Genomic DNA, 18,888 nt, shown 5'->3' on the forward strand with positions numbered 1-18,888 from the left:
AAAAAACAAAGAATTTACGTAGAGTTTTCAAATTCCATTAATTAATTCATACTTAATTATAATTAGTTACATAGCGTGTAATTATAACGATCATTATTCAAACTGTACATATGTATGTATTTAGTCATCAAAGTGTTAAAGAGATAAAATAAAAATCAAAGCATTTGAGCTATGCATTTAATGTAATTCATACAATTTAGTGATACAACTTGGAAAACCCAACAAAGCATAGTGTGTAGTTAGCATAACAATTTGTAATAAGTTATTAAGGAAAATTTCTCATTGCAAACCAAAATATATATACATACTATATATAAAAAACTGTAAACTAGTTAATAATGAGTCAAGGTACATTTGTATTACAAATATTTAAACGTTTGATTAGTAATAGTAAAATTCCAAGAATTTCATTATTTACATTTTGACTAGTAACAAAGTGATTTTGTAAATTTGATGGAAAGCCATCAGTTGTTTAAGCGGACAGACAAACAGGCATGACAAAGTCATTTTCTCTTCTTTTGGAAATTGTATACCTACTACTCTTTAAGGCTAGTTTAAATCAGGCAGCTAATACAACCGTTATGGGAACAAAGTTGAATGCAATTTCTTCAGAAATTCCAAAACATACATTAAGCGTTAGTTTTCGTTCTTCAACAGAAATTAAATTAAGTTTAAACAATAATATATAGAGTTAATTTGAATGCAATTTCTGTGCAGTGTAAATAACTTGTTTAGCGTTTTTCATAAACTTCATAAATAAAATAAAATAAAATACAATATAATAAAAAAATAAAATAAAACAAAATAAAACTAAACTAAGATACAAACGAGTATTGTATGTACTTACCACTTTTTTCATAAAAGTACCAAAGCGCTCCATTTAGAAGCAGCAGCTACATACGTAAATAGGTAACGTTTATAAAACTATAGAATAAATTACTTGTAAAAAATAAAGTTTAATAATTTACCTAAACAAACAAATTAAAACTAAAATTGTAAAATCTGAACTCTAAATATTAAATAAACATTTTCGAGACTCTTTGTTATATAAAAGCAAAAATATTACAAAAAAAAACTAATTGTTGTTTTATTTATTGCCATTTTATTGGCTATGGATTTACAGCACCAGGCGACCTTAACAGCAACCCGCTTCGCTTAGTTAAATGAATGAGTATTTTTTAGAGCAACAAACACTATAGATATGAAGACATACATACATATGTACACATTTAAATTAAAATAAATAACATTGAATAAACAAAGTCAAGAGTGCTCAAAATTTCGTTATATGACCCACAAAATAGGTAGCTTCCCGACTTCGTATGGCAAAGTAGAAGGGATGATCGGCACGAAAGAATTTCTTGCGGGAATCAATCGAATTGCTAATCACAATCGGTTTGTGGACTGCAAAAAGAGGAAATTACTCTCGTTGAGCATTGAGTTTTATGTAGTAGACAAAAATGCGGTTTAATGCGCTGGATATGCTGGATGTGATAAGCTAAGCTGAGATTAAAACTATGTGAGTGCAAATGCCAAGATGGGGTGCGTTGATGTTACGTATTAAATCTTCAAATTAATGAGTATGCAGGGCTGACTAAACGATTTTTTAACGAATTTTAAAGAATAACTATTTTGTTAGCTTAAAAGTTTTATACTTTTTACTTTTACAAACAAAAAATTGGTATTCCAAAATTACTAGTTTTATAAAAGATCGATTTTCAGTAAACTCCCCTTTTCTTAGTATACAATACATTCAGAATAGTCATACAGGTAAGTATATACATACATATGTACATATGTCGCAGAATCCGACCCGGAATTAGTTTTTTTTTTCGAATAAGAAATAGAACCGAAGGCAGCCAAATGCGGCAAAATAAAAAGTTATTTACAACGAATGGGTAGTTGACTGTCAGTTTGAGTTCAAGCAAAAAATTTCGCTTGCCAATAGAAGTTACTTTCGCCTCGCTGAATAATAGCAAAGTAGAGCTCGTTCATGACTAATGAAAAACACGCTTTATAAATCTCTTATCTCGGCCGTGGACGAAAGCAAAACAAACAAAAAACCGATTTGACTCAACATATCGCACACCGTCTTCAAAAGAGTCACAACTCAAAATAATACGTGTCAGAAAATGCGAAAAACTATTTCTTAGCACATGATAATCATATGGGCAAGGGCGACTTTACCTTAGGGTTCTTTTAACAAAATATAGCAAAAATTTGCACCAGCTTTTGCTGAAAGTTAAATAAAAGCTACCTTAGATTGTTTCAAACAACACAAACATACTTTTAAGGCGCAGTGAAGAACGCTGAGTATTTGCTGGTCAGTTATAAAATTCCATATGTACATTAGACTGCATCACTCCCCATACAAAAAAAAAATCGGTACTATGTTTCCATTGGAATTATAAAATACATTATATTTTAAGACTTCCACCAAAATATTTCGGAAAAATATTAAGATTTACGTGAGTTGGACCGATTTGAAAAGACCTCCAAATATGTAGTTTTTTTAAAACGGCTTTTTTTTAAACGGTTTAAAACGGTTTAAGCTTAAAAAATTTGCACAAAAATATTTAAAGAAAAATTTAATAAAATTATAGTTCAAAAAAATTAAAACCTTCCTATTATAATTGCCATTCGTACTGTCATTAGGTATGTAACTTGAGAATAGAAATCGCTGCATCTTTTAGGCACATCAATATTACATAGCTACATCCCGAGCTAATAAAAGGAAGGTAAAAAAATGTTCAACGGAATCGTAATAATGAGATTTTTGATGCTGTTTTTTAACTTTTTCCAAAGATTGGTATAAGAAAAACTTGAATAACTGAACCTAAACTATTCCACTTTAGACTTGTGAGGTATCATTGGAAAGGTATTTTCTCATCGAGTCCGACCGATGAATTGGCCGAAAGAAATCGAAAAGAATCGGAATCGTTATATCAAATAATGTCTTTCTTTTGTTATTATAAAAATTTATAAAAGCATTTGTTCTTAAAATTATATTATATTCAGGATTTAATCGGCAAAGAATCGGCCGATGCTTTGGCCGATTAAATCCTGAATTCAATTCGTTTCAAGAACAAATGCTTTTATAAACTTTTATAATAACAAAGAAAAACATTATTAAATAACTAAATAACATAACCTCAGTCAAGAATCGGCCAAAAATGGCCGATGTCGATTCTTTTGGCCTATACTAGCACCGGCATCGGCCGATTAATCGGTCGAACTCTTATTTTTTACCCTTTTTATTTCTTTGCTAATAAAACTCATTCAAAGGATGAAAGAGAAAGGTAGGATGAACGAGCGTCATTCCATGTGTTGGTATTTGAATAAAAAAAAAAAATTGGTACGTCAATGAGTTTTTTGTGCACAGAAATAAAAATAATGGGAAAATGCCTTTCTAGTGAGACCCCATAAGTCTAAATCAGATAGTTTTAGCTCAGTTATTCACGTTTTTTGTAAATTCAATCGCTGAAAAAAACGCATCAAAAAAACAGCATCAAAAATCTCGTTATTATGATTCCGTTGAAAAGATTATTAAATATTTGTATGCATGTTTTTTAAGCGTAATCTGTTTTGTCATCCGAGGGGAGTTTTTTCAAAAATTTCTTTAAGAAAGTATTTTTATTCATAAAAAAAACTCCATTTTTGGGAGATATTTTCAAATCGGTCTAGCTCATGTAAATCTTATTATTTTTCCGAAATATTTTGTTGGACGACATTACAACATACATTTTGTAATCCCGGCAGAAAACCCGCAACTTTTTTTGGTGATGCAGTCTAATGTACCTATGTATGTATGTATGTATGTATATGTATATGTTTCTTTCTGATAGCTGTCTAGGCGTTATGATCGAGGTGTGAATGGAATATTTGGCAGGGGTCAAAAATATCTGTTATCTCGAACTATTTCCTTGTTTTATTTGTCATCTAATAACTATTATGGAGCAACATTTTTGCGATAAAACTTATAACTGTCATCTCCCTGATATTTTCGTATTGGAAATCGCCTTTAGTTAAGAAAACTTTAACAAACTGATATATGTAAATAAAACTGTTTGTAAGAAAGTCAAAAATGAGGAAAGCGTTCACTGTGATCACAAATAAAGCCGAGTATAGTCTTTTAGTTTGCATTTTAAGGGCAAACTAATTCCAACAAAAGCATCAACATAATTCTATTCGACTCACAGTAATTTTAGCTGAATAGAGCACCAAAAGCCTAAAAGCGCTAAGCAAGCTTTGTATGGAGTTTACTCTAAGAACTGCGCTCAGAGTTGGAATTTGTTTTTTCTCAAATTTAATCTGATCAATGAATGTTAATGCAATGAATTAGTATTAGAATGGAGCGTATGTGCATGCTATGTATGATTTATAAGAAGTTTTTCTCACTCACCAACACTATTGACGCCTTCAGTTCCTGACTCGTTCACCTCAATGCAGACTTTGTGTAGAATATCCGCAATCGTCAGCGAAGCTGTGCTGTTTTCAGCCAACATATTTTTAAAATTTGATGCTTTGGAGAAAATCTTTGTAAGGCCCAGCTGAAATTAGGAAATCAGAAATTTTTTTCATTATTTTAACCCAAAAATCTCGCACACAAACACCTCACCTGTTCCAAGTACCTCCGCAGACTGCATTCAAAATCAATACTGAATTTCGGCAAAAGAACCTGCACGCTTTCCATTTGCATACGTTCCGTCAGCGCATTGAGATCCGCCGACTGCAGCTGCTTTTCAAGTGCCGCCAGGCCATCTCTTCGATTGGGCAACAGCACCAACATGGCCAGCTCGTAATCATGCTCGTAAGGCAATTCAATGGCACGCGCGTCCAACTCGCGAAACTCCGCAAATTTTACGAACATATCATCGTCGAAGAGCATAGGCACGGCCGCAGTTGCCGACGTGGCATTGGCCGCGGGCGCATCATCTGCACTTAAATGGAAGTCGTACAAGCCAGTGCGGTAGGCGCTGAATGGTAGAAACCATTTATTCTGAAAATGCACCGCTGCCAACACGATGGCCGAGGCTGCATCAGGTGTTGCGGCTGTGGACAACGTGGCATCAGTGATGCGCCACGCATAACCCTCGGCCACCTTTGCCAAATCCTCGTCAAGCTGCGCGCGCAATTTCGGTGGGCTACATAAATCTCGCTGCACCGCTGTTGTATGGAAATATTTTTGAGCGATTTTGCAAAATTCATCACCGATTTCAAGCTGCTCTGGCAGCAACAATTCGTTGCACATCTGCATGTGCGTATCAGCGGCAACATCGGTGCTCAGCTGTAGTTCCGTCGCAAAGTGGTTTGCCATTTTGGCATTGCTCGCGAAACGTTTCAGCTGCAGCACACGCTGAAGCTCTTCCGCGGTGCTGCCATCACTGCCGAGATAGAGCAGGGTGAACAATGCCTCCAGCTGTAGCGGTGATATGATAACATTCTCAGTGCTGTGCGCGGCCACAATGGCGCGCAACATTTCGTTGGCGAAGTTTGATTCAACAATTGTGGCGCTGCCGTTTCCATTTGTTGTGCGCGCGCTAGCGCTGGCGCTGTTGTTACTGGCCATTTATTTCGCTTTCGCTCTTGTTTTGTTTTGATTGATGCGCGCGTGGGCGCGGCAGTGTACGCGTTCTTCGTGTTGTGTGGTTGGCGTTGTGCCGGAAAACTTGGAATTGCGCTGCAGCACAGACAGTCAGTGATGGCGGCGGCGTAGCTGTGAGACTACAAAATGCGGCATCAAATTAGCAAACAAATTAATGAAAGCTGGAGAATGTTTAGATAAATACTTGTGCTTGTCTGTTCATATGTATGTATGTATGTTTGTGTATACGAGGTCACGTAGATATGCACAAAAGTGGGTTATGCGATGAGGAAAAATTGCAGCTGTTTATCAAAACTGTCAGCGAACGCAAAGAAAACAAGTATGTAGGTGTCGTGGAAAATAAGCCTGCTGGACTAATTGTTTGTTTACTCATGCTAATAATGATTTACAGCTATGATAAGCTGCCGAGATACACTGGAACTCTTAGAGAAAATTTTCACTTCAGCAGCATTGTGCAAGAGTTTTGCAATACACTTTTCGACATCATAATAATGCGATTGGGGTTTGAATTAAAAATTTTGAAATTTTACAGAACAAAAACAAAGTTTTAACTTAACATGAAAAGCGCTGGAATTGATATACATACATACATACATATAATGATGCCAATAAATTCCGTGTTTTTTTTTTTTTTAGATTTCACATGCAATGCTTTTGTTTATGCATTGAATATTTTATGTCTCGTATTTGAGGCTGTAGGCATTCTTTTATGAATATGTAACTGGACATGAAAGAGCTTTTCGCGCGATACGTGACGCCATTGCTCATACCCAATCAGAACTGAAACCGCATGGCCACTTCAAAGCGGTGCTTGACGATGTTCGTACGCAACCCGAGTGAGGTTTTGCAGCGTGACCATAACGGCGGATAAAACATGAATTCATCACACTACATCAGAGGCCGGCCAAAGTAGTAGACTTCTCCAGGTGCACACTAAAAACGGCCAATGCGGATCTATCCGCCAATAAAATGTTGGCGACAGTTTTTAGGGCTGCAGGTAGTCTGATACAAATCGAGTACCCTGAAATTGGTTAAACGTTTACCGGCAAATATTATTTTCAGCTGTTGGACAAAGAGAAAGGGGTTTTTTCTACAAAGAGAATGCACGGGTGCGGTGCGCACACGTTCCCACTACAGTTGGGTCTGCGTAAACAAAAACAAAAGCCCATATTTATAGCGGTTCTGGGGAATTTTATGCTGTCACAACAACAAAAGCTATGATGTAAATTGTTGCAGTTTTAATGCCCTTTTTTCAGGAAATTTTTTGTGTATGCAGTTTATACTTTTAAAATTCACATTTCTAATTCCGAAAGAATACTTAAAAAATCATCAAAGCAAGTAGGCACATAATGGAAGTATTAATAATTTTAAAAATCTTCCATTAATTTTCCACTGTATGCATGTACATATGTATGCATTTCAAACAAATTTGTATTTGTATTGTCGTATTTTTAAAACCGGCCGAAAATGTTGCTACGTGTAACCGTATCAAATATTTTTATTAATACTCAAATGCAAGAAATTCTTTATACATGTACATTAGGGCGGAGTATTTTGTACGGAGCAAAATTTTCGAAGAAAGTGTATAGCAAATTCAAATTCTACGATTTATTCTAAAATGGCGAACATACTATATACCAAAAATGACGTTTAACCCACCCAATTCTCAAAAACAAAACCTTTTGTAAATGAAAAACTACACCGTGCGACAAAAACAAAAAAAAAAAATCGAAACACGCGAAGTAACTGTGGGCGAAATATAGTAAAACTGGGTTTTTAGTTTTTCTCTCTGACGTCAGGATGTTTTTTGAAAGGACTTTGTAATTTCAAATATATGCTTAATTCCAAAAATTATTTCAAAAATTCAGCGCAATATAGAATAAAAAATATGGGTATTAAATATAAGAGAAAATTCTAGAGGATTAAAATAAAATAAATCTTTTTAGTTAGCAAGGACGTATAGGTATTGAAAATGCCCTTTTAATTATTTTGATTACTTTAAGCTAATGAAGTTAGAAAGATGAATTTCAAGGATGTTGTCGAGTAGTATTATTCCTTAACACATAAATTTTTCAAAAATAATCATTGCAAAATTTCAAAAGATAAAACTTTAAAAGGACATTTTCAATACCTAATCGTCCTTACGCACTAAAAAATTTATCCGGCTTTAATTCTATAGAATTTTTTCTTTAATTTGATACCCATATTTGGTCGATAGTTTTGCGAATATATTGATTTTTTTTGTGTGTACAATTTACTGTCGCACGGTGTAATAATACACTGATTTTTCTTCTAAAAATTGGGGGCTCCAACGTCATTTTCGGTATATAGCTAGTTTAACATTTTTTCTTAGAATCGAACGTAGAATTCGAATATGCCATACACGAAATTAAATTACTCCGCCCTAATGTACATACATTAAAATTTGTATTATAACTATACAGTTTTAGTCACATTAATAGGATAAGAATAAATAAGATCCGCATAACATTAATCTGCCTATACAAAATGCGAATACATAGAACCCGTCATAAAAGGTATGTTTATGTAAAACTTATCAAAAATAAAATTATGTGGAGGCATAACCAGTAACAATTTGCACATTTCATGAACTTCTGATTAATTTGTTGTTTATTATAGGTTTATTTTGCCAATTTCCACTATAAAAACTCTATAAACAATTTTTTGTTAGTGTGAATTGCACCGGTAACGTACGCCAGTAAAAAAAAAAATAAAAATTATCAAAAATCAACGCGATTTCATAGGTTCCTGAAACTTGCACTTTCTGAAGCTAGAATTTAATGGGCTTTACAATCGCTTACTTAGAATAGTTTTTTAAACTCGTAACAAAATGTTAGTTGTTGTAAAATTTGGTTTAACACATTCGCGTCCCATATATGTGTCAGCTGGGTTTTCACGTCACAAATGTGTGACGCCGGTCTAACTTAATTCAAATATACCTCCATTCACCGCCGTCTGCGATAGCGGGTTGTTGGATATAGTATGGTATATAGGAAGGTCTGGCACACGTTTGTGACAAGTGGTCTTGGGATTACAGGTTATGTTTATTGACAGTGCCCGTGTGAAAGTCTTTGCCGACTTTAAGAGAGAAAATATTAGCTTCATAGTGAAATAAATACTCGGAGGACGGTAAGTACGTATATTTAGGTTTGTTTGAACATAATAAGTTTGAACATAAAAGCCAAGTATTGAGCCATGTTTCAGAGAATTTTATGCTCAAAATAAGCCATAATTCTACTGTGTTTTCACCTAGAGTTAATTTTATGTAAGCTTTGTATTTTTGAATAAAACTGAGTTAGATAAAGACCTGATGTTTAGCCTATCACATAAATGTGACCCTTGTCTATACCGAAAAATATCTCTATAGACCAGCGTCACAAATATGTGTCAGGCGTAAAGCAATTACTTTTATTATGAATTTGAGTTTCTGAGATACCCAATGATAGCCAAAAATCCACGAAACTAGACAAAAATAAATAAAATTCTACCCGGTCTATAACGACGCACTGCTTAAATACGCTTGGTAGCGAACGTGTTAATTTTTCTATGAGGTTTGAAATTTGGACCTAAATGGTTTTTGTTAGTCATGTGCTGTATTTTTACAAAAAAATACTGAACATTAAACAAACAAAAGAAAAAAGCCAGAACTGTGCAAAATGTCGTGTCCCTATTATTTTTCACACGACTATATCGAGGGCTGAGTGGAACGAATTCTGAAATAGGGCGTTCTTCAACCAAACTCTGAAATCAGGCGATCTTGAAAAGTTTTCTGATATAGCGCGTTTTCGAACTGGCTACCAAGATAGGTAGCTCTTCCACTTAGCCGCCGATATGTACATATGTAAGTGGCTGCACCATTATGCCTATATCTGGGGGTCGAAATCGTGGCAGACGTGGACGAGCAACTCGTATCGTAATTCGCTATGATGATATTCATGAACGAATTACTAATCGTACTCGTTCGTTCGAGAGACCATTTGATCACAAAAGAGCAATCGAATGCGTGCTATATCCGAGAAATATTAAAAAATTGATGCAATCGGGGAAACAATTTAGCTTAAAAAAACAGATTTCTCAACTTCCTTTTGTTCTTCTAAGTTTTTTTTTTTAACAAATGAAACCGCGACTAAATGTATTTAAAGCGGCACTTTTAAGAAAGCATCCACACTCGAACCTTCTAGGAGAATTGGCATATGAAAACAAGTAAAGAAGTATAAGTTCGGGCGAAACCGAATTTTATATACCCGGCACAGGTATCAACTATCTATCCTCGTTCAGACTTTCTTTAAACCACCCAAATGTCTACAAAAGTCTTATTTATCGTTAAGAAATTGTTGTAAGTATTAACTTGGACGTCCTCAGTTATTGAAATATCGGAGTTTTCGTATATCTGAAAATTACCGTTACGCCCCTTCTAAATAATATTATCTTTCACCAAAATTCTACTTCACGTACTTAATTCAAAAATTTGGATCCAATATTTACTGAAATATTATAGTTTTTTCAAGTTTCGAAAATATCGTTATATTAGAACAACCTATGTATATGTTGCAAGCTATAGCCACCTACCTTGGATCAAGGGCAACCTATATACCAGTTTTCGTTGATATCTCAATTTTTGCCCGAGTTATCGTGTACACGGAAAGACGGACGGACAGACGGACAGATATCTATGGCTTAATCGACTGCTCTTTTCATTCTGATCATTTATGTATACATTTGTCTATATCTATCTCGATTCCTTTAGGCTGTTACAAACAACCGTTATGAGAAAAAATATATAATACCCTGTGCACAAGTGCGCTCGGGTATAAAAATTAGTTCAAAGTTGCATAAAATATTTTGCTTATTTTGTAGTGCTTAATAAGAAAAACCGTACTTAACAAATTTTGTGTGTATTGTGCCTTTCGAATCTACCATCAAAAGCATTTTTTTTTTTCGTCTATGTAAACTTTGTTCTTTTGCTAGGCTCCAATTGGGTATACGCATGCCACCTAATCTAACGAGTCGCAAAAAGCCACCAACCTGGTTAAGGCAGTAATTAAAAAAAAAAAAAAAATTATATAAAAAGATCAAATTCCCTGCGTACAGTTCTTCCCTTTCTTTGTTTATGAACACCACCACATTTTTATATTATTATATGAACATAACTGTATATTTTCGGATGTGTCTTTCCATTTTAATAAATTTTAGTGAATTCAAAAAATAAATGCCTGCACTTTTGTATTTAATACTGAGTTGCTTTTGCGGAATAAATTTAATTGTTTACGCCCGGAAAGATATTATGTATAATAAAATACATACATTTTGCATGACCACAACAAGATATGCACAGAAGAACGCGCGTACAAATGTACGTACATTAGGGTTATGATTTTTTTTTTTAGATTCAAATGCCTGTGGTGGCAAACGATGAACTTTTGTATAAATTTTCAAAAAATAACAACAATTTTGAAAAATTATCAAAAAGACTCCCGCGCATATCGGAATTTATTATCAGTTTCTAAGTGGAGAAAATTAATATTCAAACATGTTTTTCTTCTCAAATGTCTTATGGTTTTATTAAAGTAAAATAGATTCGTGGATTTAGTGCTGATACGCATCGTTTTTAAATCAAAACTTGGTAGGCAAAAAGGAATTTCGGTCGGTATGGGGCTTTGCCCTGCAACAGCCTTGTAAATGAAATGATAGTGTGCGCGGGAGGTATTTTCACGAACCAACAAAAATATCGCCAAAAAAGTAATATATGGACAAAAGTTCATTAAATGCAAGCACAGGCAAATCAAAATTTAAAAAAAGTATAAAAAAATCATAACCCTAACGTACATATATAAAAACATACATATTTAAGTAAATTATTTTTAAGCACGCTGAATTTTTTGGCAGCAAAAGAACTACTACATACGTCAAAAGCAAAAGCACTTCACTGAAAATTCATTTGTTGCACTGCCAATGCGCACTTCAATTCAATTCAAATCAGTTTGATATATACAATTTATACTTATATACATACATAAGTATGTACATATGTATGTAGATATATATTTTCTATTTTTTCTGTTCTCGTCAATTTCATGCTGGATATGTGGGCAGCATAAATGACAACAACAGCGCACACAATTCATTACATCACATTTCATTTTCTTTTTTTTTCAAGTGATCTCTTTTGCACAAAAGCAAAAAAAAGCTTCTGCGCTGCTGCTTTCCATTACACCGATTAAAACTAATCCCACGCTGATTTATGCCACTTTGTAGCAAGTTAGTTCGCACTTAATCCACCTACCTACCATATATACAAACATACATATGTACGCATATTGGAAAAAAAAATAGAAATAAAAAAAAACTCGCTGATACCTATGCTTTTAATACACACTTGTTGTTTAAATGCGTCTCTAAACGGGTGCACTGTTTTTTTTTTTTTTTTTTTTTTTTGACAATTTCAAAATCGTTTAATGATCATTAAAGATACCGCGTATACAAGTACAGAACACTTTCGCTACCGACACCGTTCCACTAACGACTGATCGATCCAATAGATCGCGCACGCCCGTTCGATAAATATTTTGCAGTTCTGCTGCTTACTCACAAATTAAAATTTTCTGAAAATTGTTCGCATTTTTTTCTAAAACATTTTCTCCGATCTGTGTATTTTCCTCTTCGCGCACATAAAATACTGCTATTGCTATTTTTATTATGAATGATCATAGCGCTTGTGCAGTAGCTAGAGATACGATATATGTGAAATAAGTGACCCAATGGTGCAGCATTATGCTCAGAGCGAGCGAATATCTGAGTGAGTGGCCTTCTTTAACTGTGTCTGGTTGCACGATCAATTGCTCACACATTAGCCGGACGAATACCAACCAGCAACATGTGTCGCTTTGTTTTAGATATTATGAGCAGTGTTGCCAGAACTTTTTGGACGAACCGGCTAAATTGGCAAATAAAACCGGCTATAAATGGCTAAAATGTTTCAACTAAATTTCACATGTTTTATTTAAATAAATCACGAGTAAAAAGACTATTTCTTGGAGAGAAGTTACAAATTCGAGCCGGAAAAAATTTTGCCAGCAAGAATTTGCAATTAGGAAAAACATATGATTGTGGCGCATGGTTGGATTTTTGGTCGACGATAATTTGAATAAACAAGTGCGTTAAATTTAAAAATTTACAAACTGAAGTGATTTTAAAATGAAAAGTGTAAGTTAGTACTTGTTTACTTAATTAATTTAGTTAATTCCAATGATTTGAAAGGTACTCGACACAAAAAAAAAACTGTATTCTTAATCGGAAGGCAATCTCAACCAGAGTCGATATAGTAAACCCGACAAAGAAATTCAAACGTATGTTGAAGAAAGTCGGACTGACAAGATATATACATGTAGATCCTGTTTTTTGCCCCTCTGAAAGAATTTCAAAAATTCTATACAGATTTCTTTTGTTTGAAATGCAACCGTGGACACTAGCTGACAGAAAAACTTGCAAATTTGCGTTCGTACAGAAAATTGCAAGTTTCTCTACATGAGAGAGAATTTGGGAGCATTTTTTCTTACTATCTGATATTTTGAGTGATAATTCTCGCTGGATTTTCGACGAACAAACCTATTGTCTTCCCTACAAAACCTTCTCAGACTGACCGATTCTCAATACACTCAAATAGAAACCAATACACATAAAAAACGCTGTAAAAAATTTCCCTTCAATTTTAAGGCAGTGAAACAACGGCCTTAAGTTAACATCAACCGAGGCCATATCGTCACTACACACGAATAAAGGCGCGATAGTGTTTTGACGGCGAAAAAAGGCGCGTAAAAAAATTTTGCGAAAAAATATGCTTATGAAAAACTTCGGCGAAGTATGTTAAAGAGTTTTTGACGCTAAAGTTTTTTTATGCGTCTTGTTTCGCCGTCAACTTTTGAGCTCGCGCCTTTATTCGTGTCTAGGGACGATACGTTGACAAGGGATGCAAAATCACAGTTACACAAAAGAACACAGAAATCCCTTCAATTCTGATGTAAAATATGATGCCAAAAGACGGCAGATCTCCCATTTAGATGACTGGTCATATGACCGGCAGATGTCTAGTAGGATTCCCAGAGAGTTTGGCTTTACATAGAAATTTGTGCTCTTTTATTTTCATTTTGACTCACTTCAGTGTTGGTTCCCTTAATTCAAGTTAGCATTCGGTGTTTGGAATTTAAATAAGTTCTCAGCAAAAAAGTTTGTTTAAAAAAATACATATGTTTATATAGTGCTTGAAAATATCAATTTTTCCCTTACCTTAAACCTTTGGGAGTGGACAAAAATGATGTTTTGTAATTTAGGCAGAATTGAATATGCGCTATCTGGGAGGATAATATCTACATGTAATATTTATTCTGTTTGTTGGCACTATATCAAATCTTAAGAGGCTTAACAGTGAAACAATTTCTTATTTTCTAAGTTTGCGAATAAAACTTCACACTCAAAATTATGACATTTATAATAAATATTTTATGAAGAAAATCACTTCTTCGTTTAAAATAAAAATAAGCGAAATCGGCCCAATTTCATAAAACCCAGCCTGACATGAAAATTTTCTCCACGATAAGGGCAAGTAGCCATTTCTAACAGATTTTGGGTCGCTTAGTCAAAAATGGAAACATATATACATATTTGAAATTTAAGAAAACAAGGCAAATAGCAAAATCGGCTAAAAACGGCTTATTTTTTTCTGCAAAACGGCTAACAAATCGGCTGCTGGCTAAATCGAAATTTCTCCGGCTGTTTGCAATCGCAACCGGCTAAGTCTAGCCGGAAAACGGTTAAAATGGCAACACTGATTATGAGGCAAAATGTATGTCACTATGTAGATATGCACACAAGTACATATGTACATCATAAATAGTTTTTTTCCTGTAAAATGTCGAGTGTTCAATTAAATGCTAAGCTAGGTGGTGCAGCCGATGGGGCTGAATTGTTACTTGCACTCCGTTGGGCCTGAGTTCGATGCCTGTTCCGAACATCTAAATTAGAAAAAGTTGTTCCAGCAGCGGTCGCCCCTCGGCAGGCAATGGCGCACTTCCTCATAAAACCATCATTTGCTCTTCGGAGATGTCTTAAAATTGTACGTTATTCCATTTGTGTTACAGCATCGCATCAGGACGCCCACCACAAATTGGAGAAGAAACTCGGCCAAAGACTTCGGGTAAGCGCCAAAATATCTATTATTATGATTATAAGTTGGTTTTCATTTGATATTGTCCATTTGGAATTATGTGGGATGATGAAAATTGCTATCAACACGAGCTAATTGAACGACACAGATCAGTTGGGTCACTATAGCCAAACGCTCCAAATACCATATTGTTCTTGTAAGAATATTTGAATGAATTCATAATATACATATTTGTCCGAGGTGTTGATGTCCAATACACTCGAGCTTACAGTTCTTGAAGCACTTGAATCAGTAAACTTCTAATAAGTACTATATAGTAAATATGTATGTAACATTATTTTATCATTGTTTTTATTTCGTCGCACAGTGTTTCGACTATACAGAGGCAGGTGGAAAAAGTCATGATGACAGTTGATACAAAAAAGCCGGTTGGATTTAGAGGGGGAAAAGTAAACTTTTCACGAACAATACATTTCCAAAAAAAATACGGGAATGGGCGCGATACAGACTAATTAGTTTAGTTGCCTTTGGCGATTAACCCATTAAAGAAAGAGTTAGTTTGTCAACTGTAATCAATTATTAAAATGTCGTGGAATATTCTGGTGAAGATATTTATCATTTATTTGCTACTTTCCTATTTTCTTGCCCAAAAATTTACTTTGAAATGTAGATGCTAAAGATTATTAGTAAAGAAAAGTCTGAGTAACGGTCCTTCAGGTCGTGAAATTAGACGAATGTCGAACAATTTTTCGAACAATAAAAAAATCTCACCAAACATTGGGAAAAAAAGAGTATTTACACCTAAGTCATTTTATAGTATGACCTTTGTTTTCTGAGAGTGGAAAACAGGAAAAAAAAATTTACCCAAATTCCATCACATTTAATTACTAGGCCCACATTTTTTGTGCGTTTTGGACGTTATAGTGATCCAATCTTCTCCACATTTTATATTTAGGTTTTTCTAATAAAAGAGAGAGTACAAACTAAATTTCATCGAAATCGGAGAGTAGAAGGCCTGGCAATTATTCCATCTTTACCATATTTCATAATTCCCTATTACTAAGTAAAACTAGAGCACATGTCAAGTTTGAGAGAAATTGGTGCAGGTTTACTATTATTTCCACCTGCTTGCATATAGTCGAAACACTGTGCGGCGCCTGCAAAATTTCTTATTTCGATCATAAATAGTGAAAAAATAAAACTCAAATAATAATTTTGAACAAAGAAATGAAGTTCAAGTATTAGTTAATATTAAGATTTTTTTATTGAACTTTAAAACTACAAATCTTTAAAAATGATAACACAATAAAGAAAGCAAAATATGTATGTTCAATCGAAAATTTTTAGCGACGCTTAGAAAATGTCAACTCTTTATTTAAGATTACAAAATATTGATGATTTTCTGTCTTCGTTTTTAGATTCCTAAATTTACCAATATAGCTTGATCGGTTTTCTGTGGTTTTAATAAAAAATTATTAAATTTGTTGAATTAAAAAAGTTTCGAGTAAACATTGAAACGCAATCAAAAGTATGGCACAATTATAAAACTTCATGTTGTTGTTGTTTTAACAGCATAAAAATTCCCTACATAGTTTTTGGAGACTCAGCTGGAGTAACGGTCATTGGCCAAATATACATACATATGTATGTATGTATGTATGTATGTATGTACATAGATCTGTGTCGTTCGTGCGATGTAGACCCGACTGTCGTAGGAAATAAACAAATTTTCATCAAAAAGATCGATAACATACCGACCACAATGTTTATAAGGAAATGCTTAAAATTATCAAAAAAAAAAACAAATCGATAAATATATTGTTAAAAATAATTATGGCCATACCAGTATTTGGAAAGAAACTTGAAAAATACTTCATACAAATTTTGTCAAGTCTCATTTATTTATCCAAACTCATACGCTCCATTAGTTTTATGGAACGGAAAATAAGCGTGCATAGTGCGAAAAAGTAGCAAAATAAAAATAACAAATACCTGCACATAGTTTCAAAAACATCAACAAAAGAAGTGGAACAGCAAAAACACTAAAAAAAGCCACCGGCTCGGCGCCATAAGAGACGATCAATCGAGTGAGATCAACAATAATAATAAAAACAAAAAAAAATGGAAAAAGTATGTACATACATGCACACATACGTATGCACATACATATAAGTAAGTATATACATATCGCTAGCTTAGAGTGAAAAGTTGCTAAGTCCCTATTTGAAAATTGTACAGTAGAGGAAAAAAAGTTCTTATAGCCATGTTCTTTAAGTATTTTGCAAAACTTTGAATACAACATTTTGCCTGTTTAAAGCAAAGCAAAACTCCATACGAATCAAAGGGATTCGATCTTTATTCAAAGATTTCGTACTATTTTGGCCTTATCGAATTTTCGGAGCTTTTTTTTGGACTTAGCAAATTTTCCTTTCATTCAATATAAACGAGAAAACATGAACAAGGACCTTTTCCCTTTTCGAAACGATGCATTTCTAGTTTCTCTAGCCTCCTGTATCAAAATATGAGTTTTCATAGAAAGTGGACTTAGCAACTTTTCACTCTAAGCTAGCGATATGTATGTGCATTAGGATGCATCTCCAAAAAAATTTCCGTTTTTCTGACGGACTTATAATTTTTTTTTATAGTCGCTGTCAAAAATTAGTATACAACTTGTTCTGATATAATATTCTCAATTAGTTGTATGGAAAAATTGTTTCATTTACATTTTATTACACTTAAATTGAATGGCCAATAAAACTGCATATTCGAAAATTTTCTAGAAATTCTGAGTAAAAAGTTTGAAATTTTGATGAAAATTTTTTGAACTTTTGTGAATCTTATAAAGTATGAAATATACTTTATTTTCATAAAAAATTTATGAGAAAAATATTTCATGAAAATAATTGTAAATATTATATTAGAACAAATTGTATACTGACCTTGGACTTTGTCTGTATATTCTATAAATTTCGAGAAAATATAACATTTACGTGAGCTAAACCGATTTTAAAACAACTCCAAAAGTCGTATTACTTTGAGTCCGTCGATACAATTTTCAAACAGTTTTATGCAAACCTTTTAAGCTTAAACTCTTCTATAATCTGAGGTGATTTTCTAGAAAAAATAATTTTATGTATAAAAAAAACGGGATTTTTTTAGGAATTTTCAAATAGTCTAGCTCACGTAAATCTTAATATTTTTTCGAAATATTTTGGTGGAGAACTTAGAATATGATAAGATTTTTCCGACAGTATCGATTTTTTTATTTTTTGAGTGATGCACCCTAATACGCTTATATACACACTTGTAACACTAGCACAAATAATAGCGAAAAAACTCGAAAATCACACAGAGCATGGGCGTGGCGCACCAAAATGCACGCAACAATTTGAGATCTTGCGACAGTTAGACATAATTCTATTTCTCGCTGAAAAAAGTGTGCTTTAAACTCGTAGTCCCATTTTTAATTATTTATTAGATTCAAAAATTCTTAAAGCTATATACGATTTTAATGTACACTTGTTTAATATCGGATGGAGTTACTCATAGCAATTTTGTAATAATAATATTCATTATTCGGATCTACTTACACCTCTCAGTCCTGGCAACAAGGGGTAGTTAGTATTCAATGCCAATAAGCTCAAACCATTCCTCTCTGAAAATGCACGCAGGTGGCACAGAATAATGATTCGAAGAAAGCTTGCGTTGGAATTGATGACACAATGCCAAAATGAACACAGAAAGAAAAAAGAAAGAAAAAGAAGATCCGAAAAAATCTTAATGTGATAAGTAAAGTTTTCTCTTCTAAGGGCCGCTTTCTCAAGTAGCTTTTAAAATTTATCTGCCCGTCTATGGATGTCAAACACTCGAATCAGTTTTCTACTTTATCGTGAGAAAATGTGTAGTGAGTCGAAAAGGGTCTATTTTAATTAAAGAAATGTATGTATTTTTCCACAAAAAAATGCTATCCTGGTACGAATTCAAAATTTCTTTGTACTAGAGAGCCATGCGCATCCAAAATGCGCAGAGATTTATATTTGCATACCAGAGAGCACTTATCGAAAATGACTCCCTTTGGCGCTTATATTTTGATTATTACTAC

At 33.7% G+C, this 18,888-nt stretch overlaps 1 protein-coding gene across 5 annotated transcripts in view; it reads right to left on the reverse strand.

Annotated features, from left to right (window-relative positions):
* The window catches only part of LOC118735910 (serine protease inhibitor 42Dd), a 253,616-nt gene extending 235,068 nt beyond the window's left edge, over positions 1–18,548 (reverse strand). For 2 of the 5 annotated variants that reach the window (XM_036465938.1, XM_036465937.1), the window contains exons 1-3: positions 11,984–12,504; positions 4,619–5,724; positions 4,403–4,550 (exon numbers count right to left, since the gene is read on the reverse strand). In XM_036465938.1, the coding sequence (XP_036321831.1) occupies positions 4,403–4,550; positions 4,619–5,569 (1,099 nt within the window). In that variant the 5' untranslated portion in view covers positions 5,570–5,724; positions 11,984–12,504. Of the gene's footprint in view, positions 1–1,050; positions 1,405–4,402; positions 4,551–4,618; positions 5,725–11,983; positions 12,512–18,376 lie in introns of those variants that run through there. The other 3 variants (XM_036465936.1, XM_036465935.1, XM_036465934.1) reach the window with 3 other exon arrangements.
* Positions 18,549–18,888: the final 340 nt, after the last annotated feature.

This window comes from Rhagoletis pomonella, unplaced genomic scaffold (genome assembly GCF_013731165.1).
Source record: "Rhagoletis pomonella isolate Grant_MI unplaced genomic scaffold, Rhpom_1.0 Rhpom_scaffold_00003, whole genome shotgun sequence".
Lineage (NCBI taxonomy): Eukaryota > Metazoa > Arthropoda > Insecta > Diptera > Tephritidae > Rhagoletis > Rhagoletis pomonella.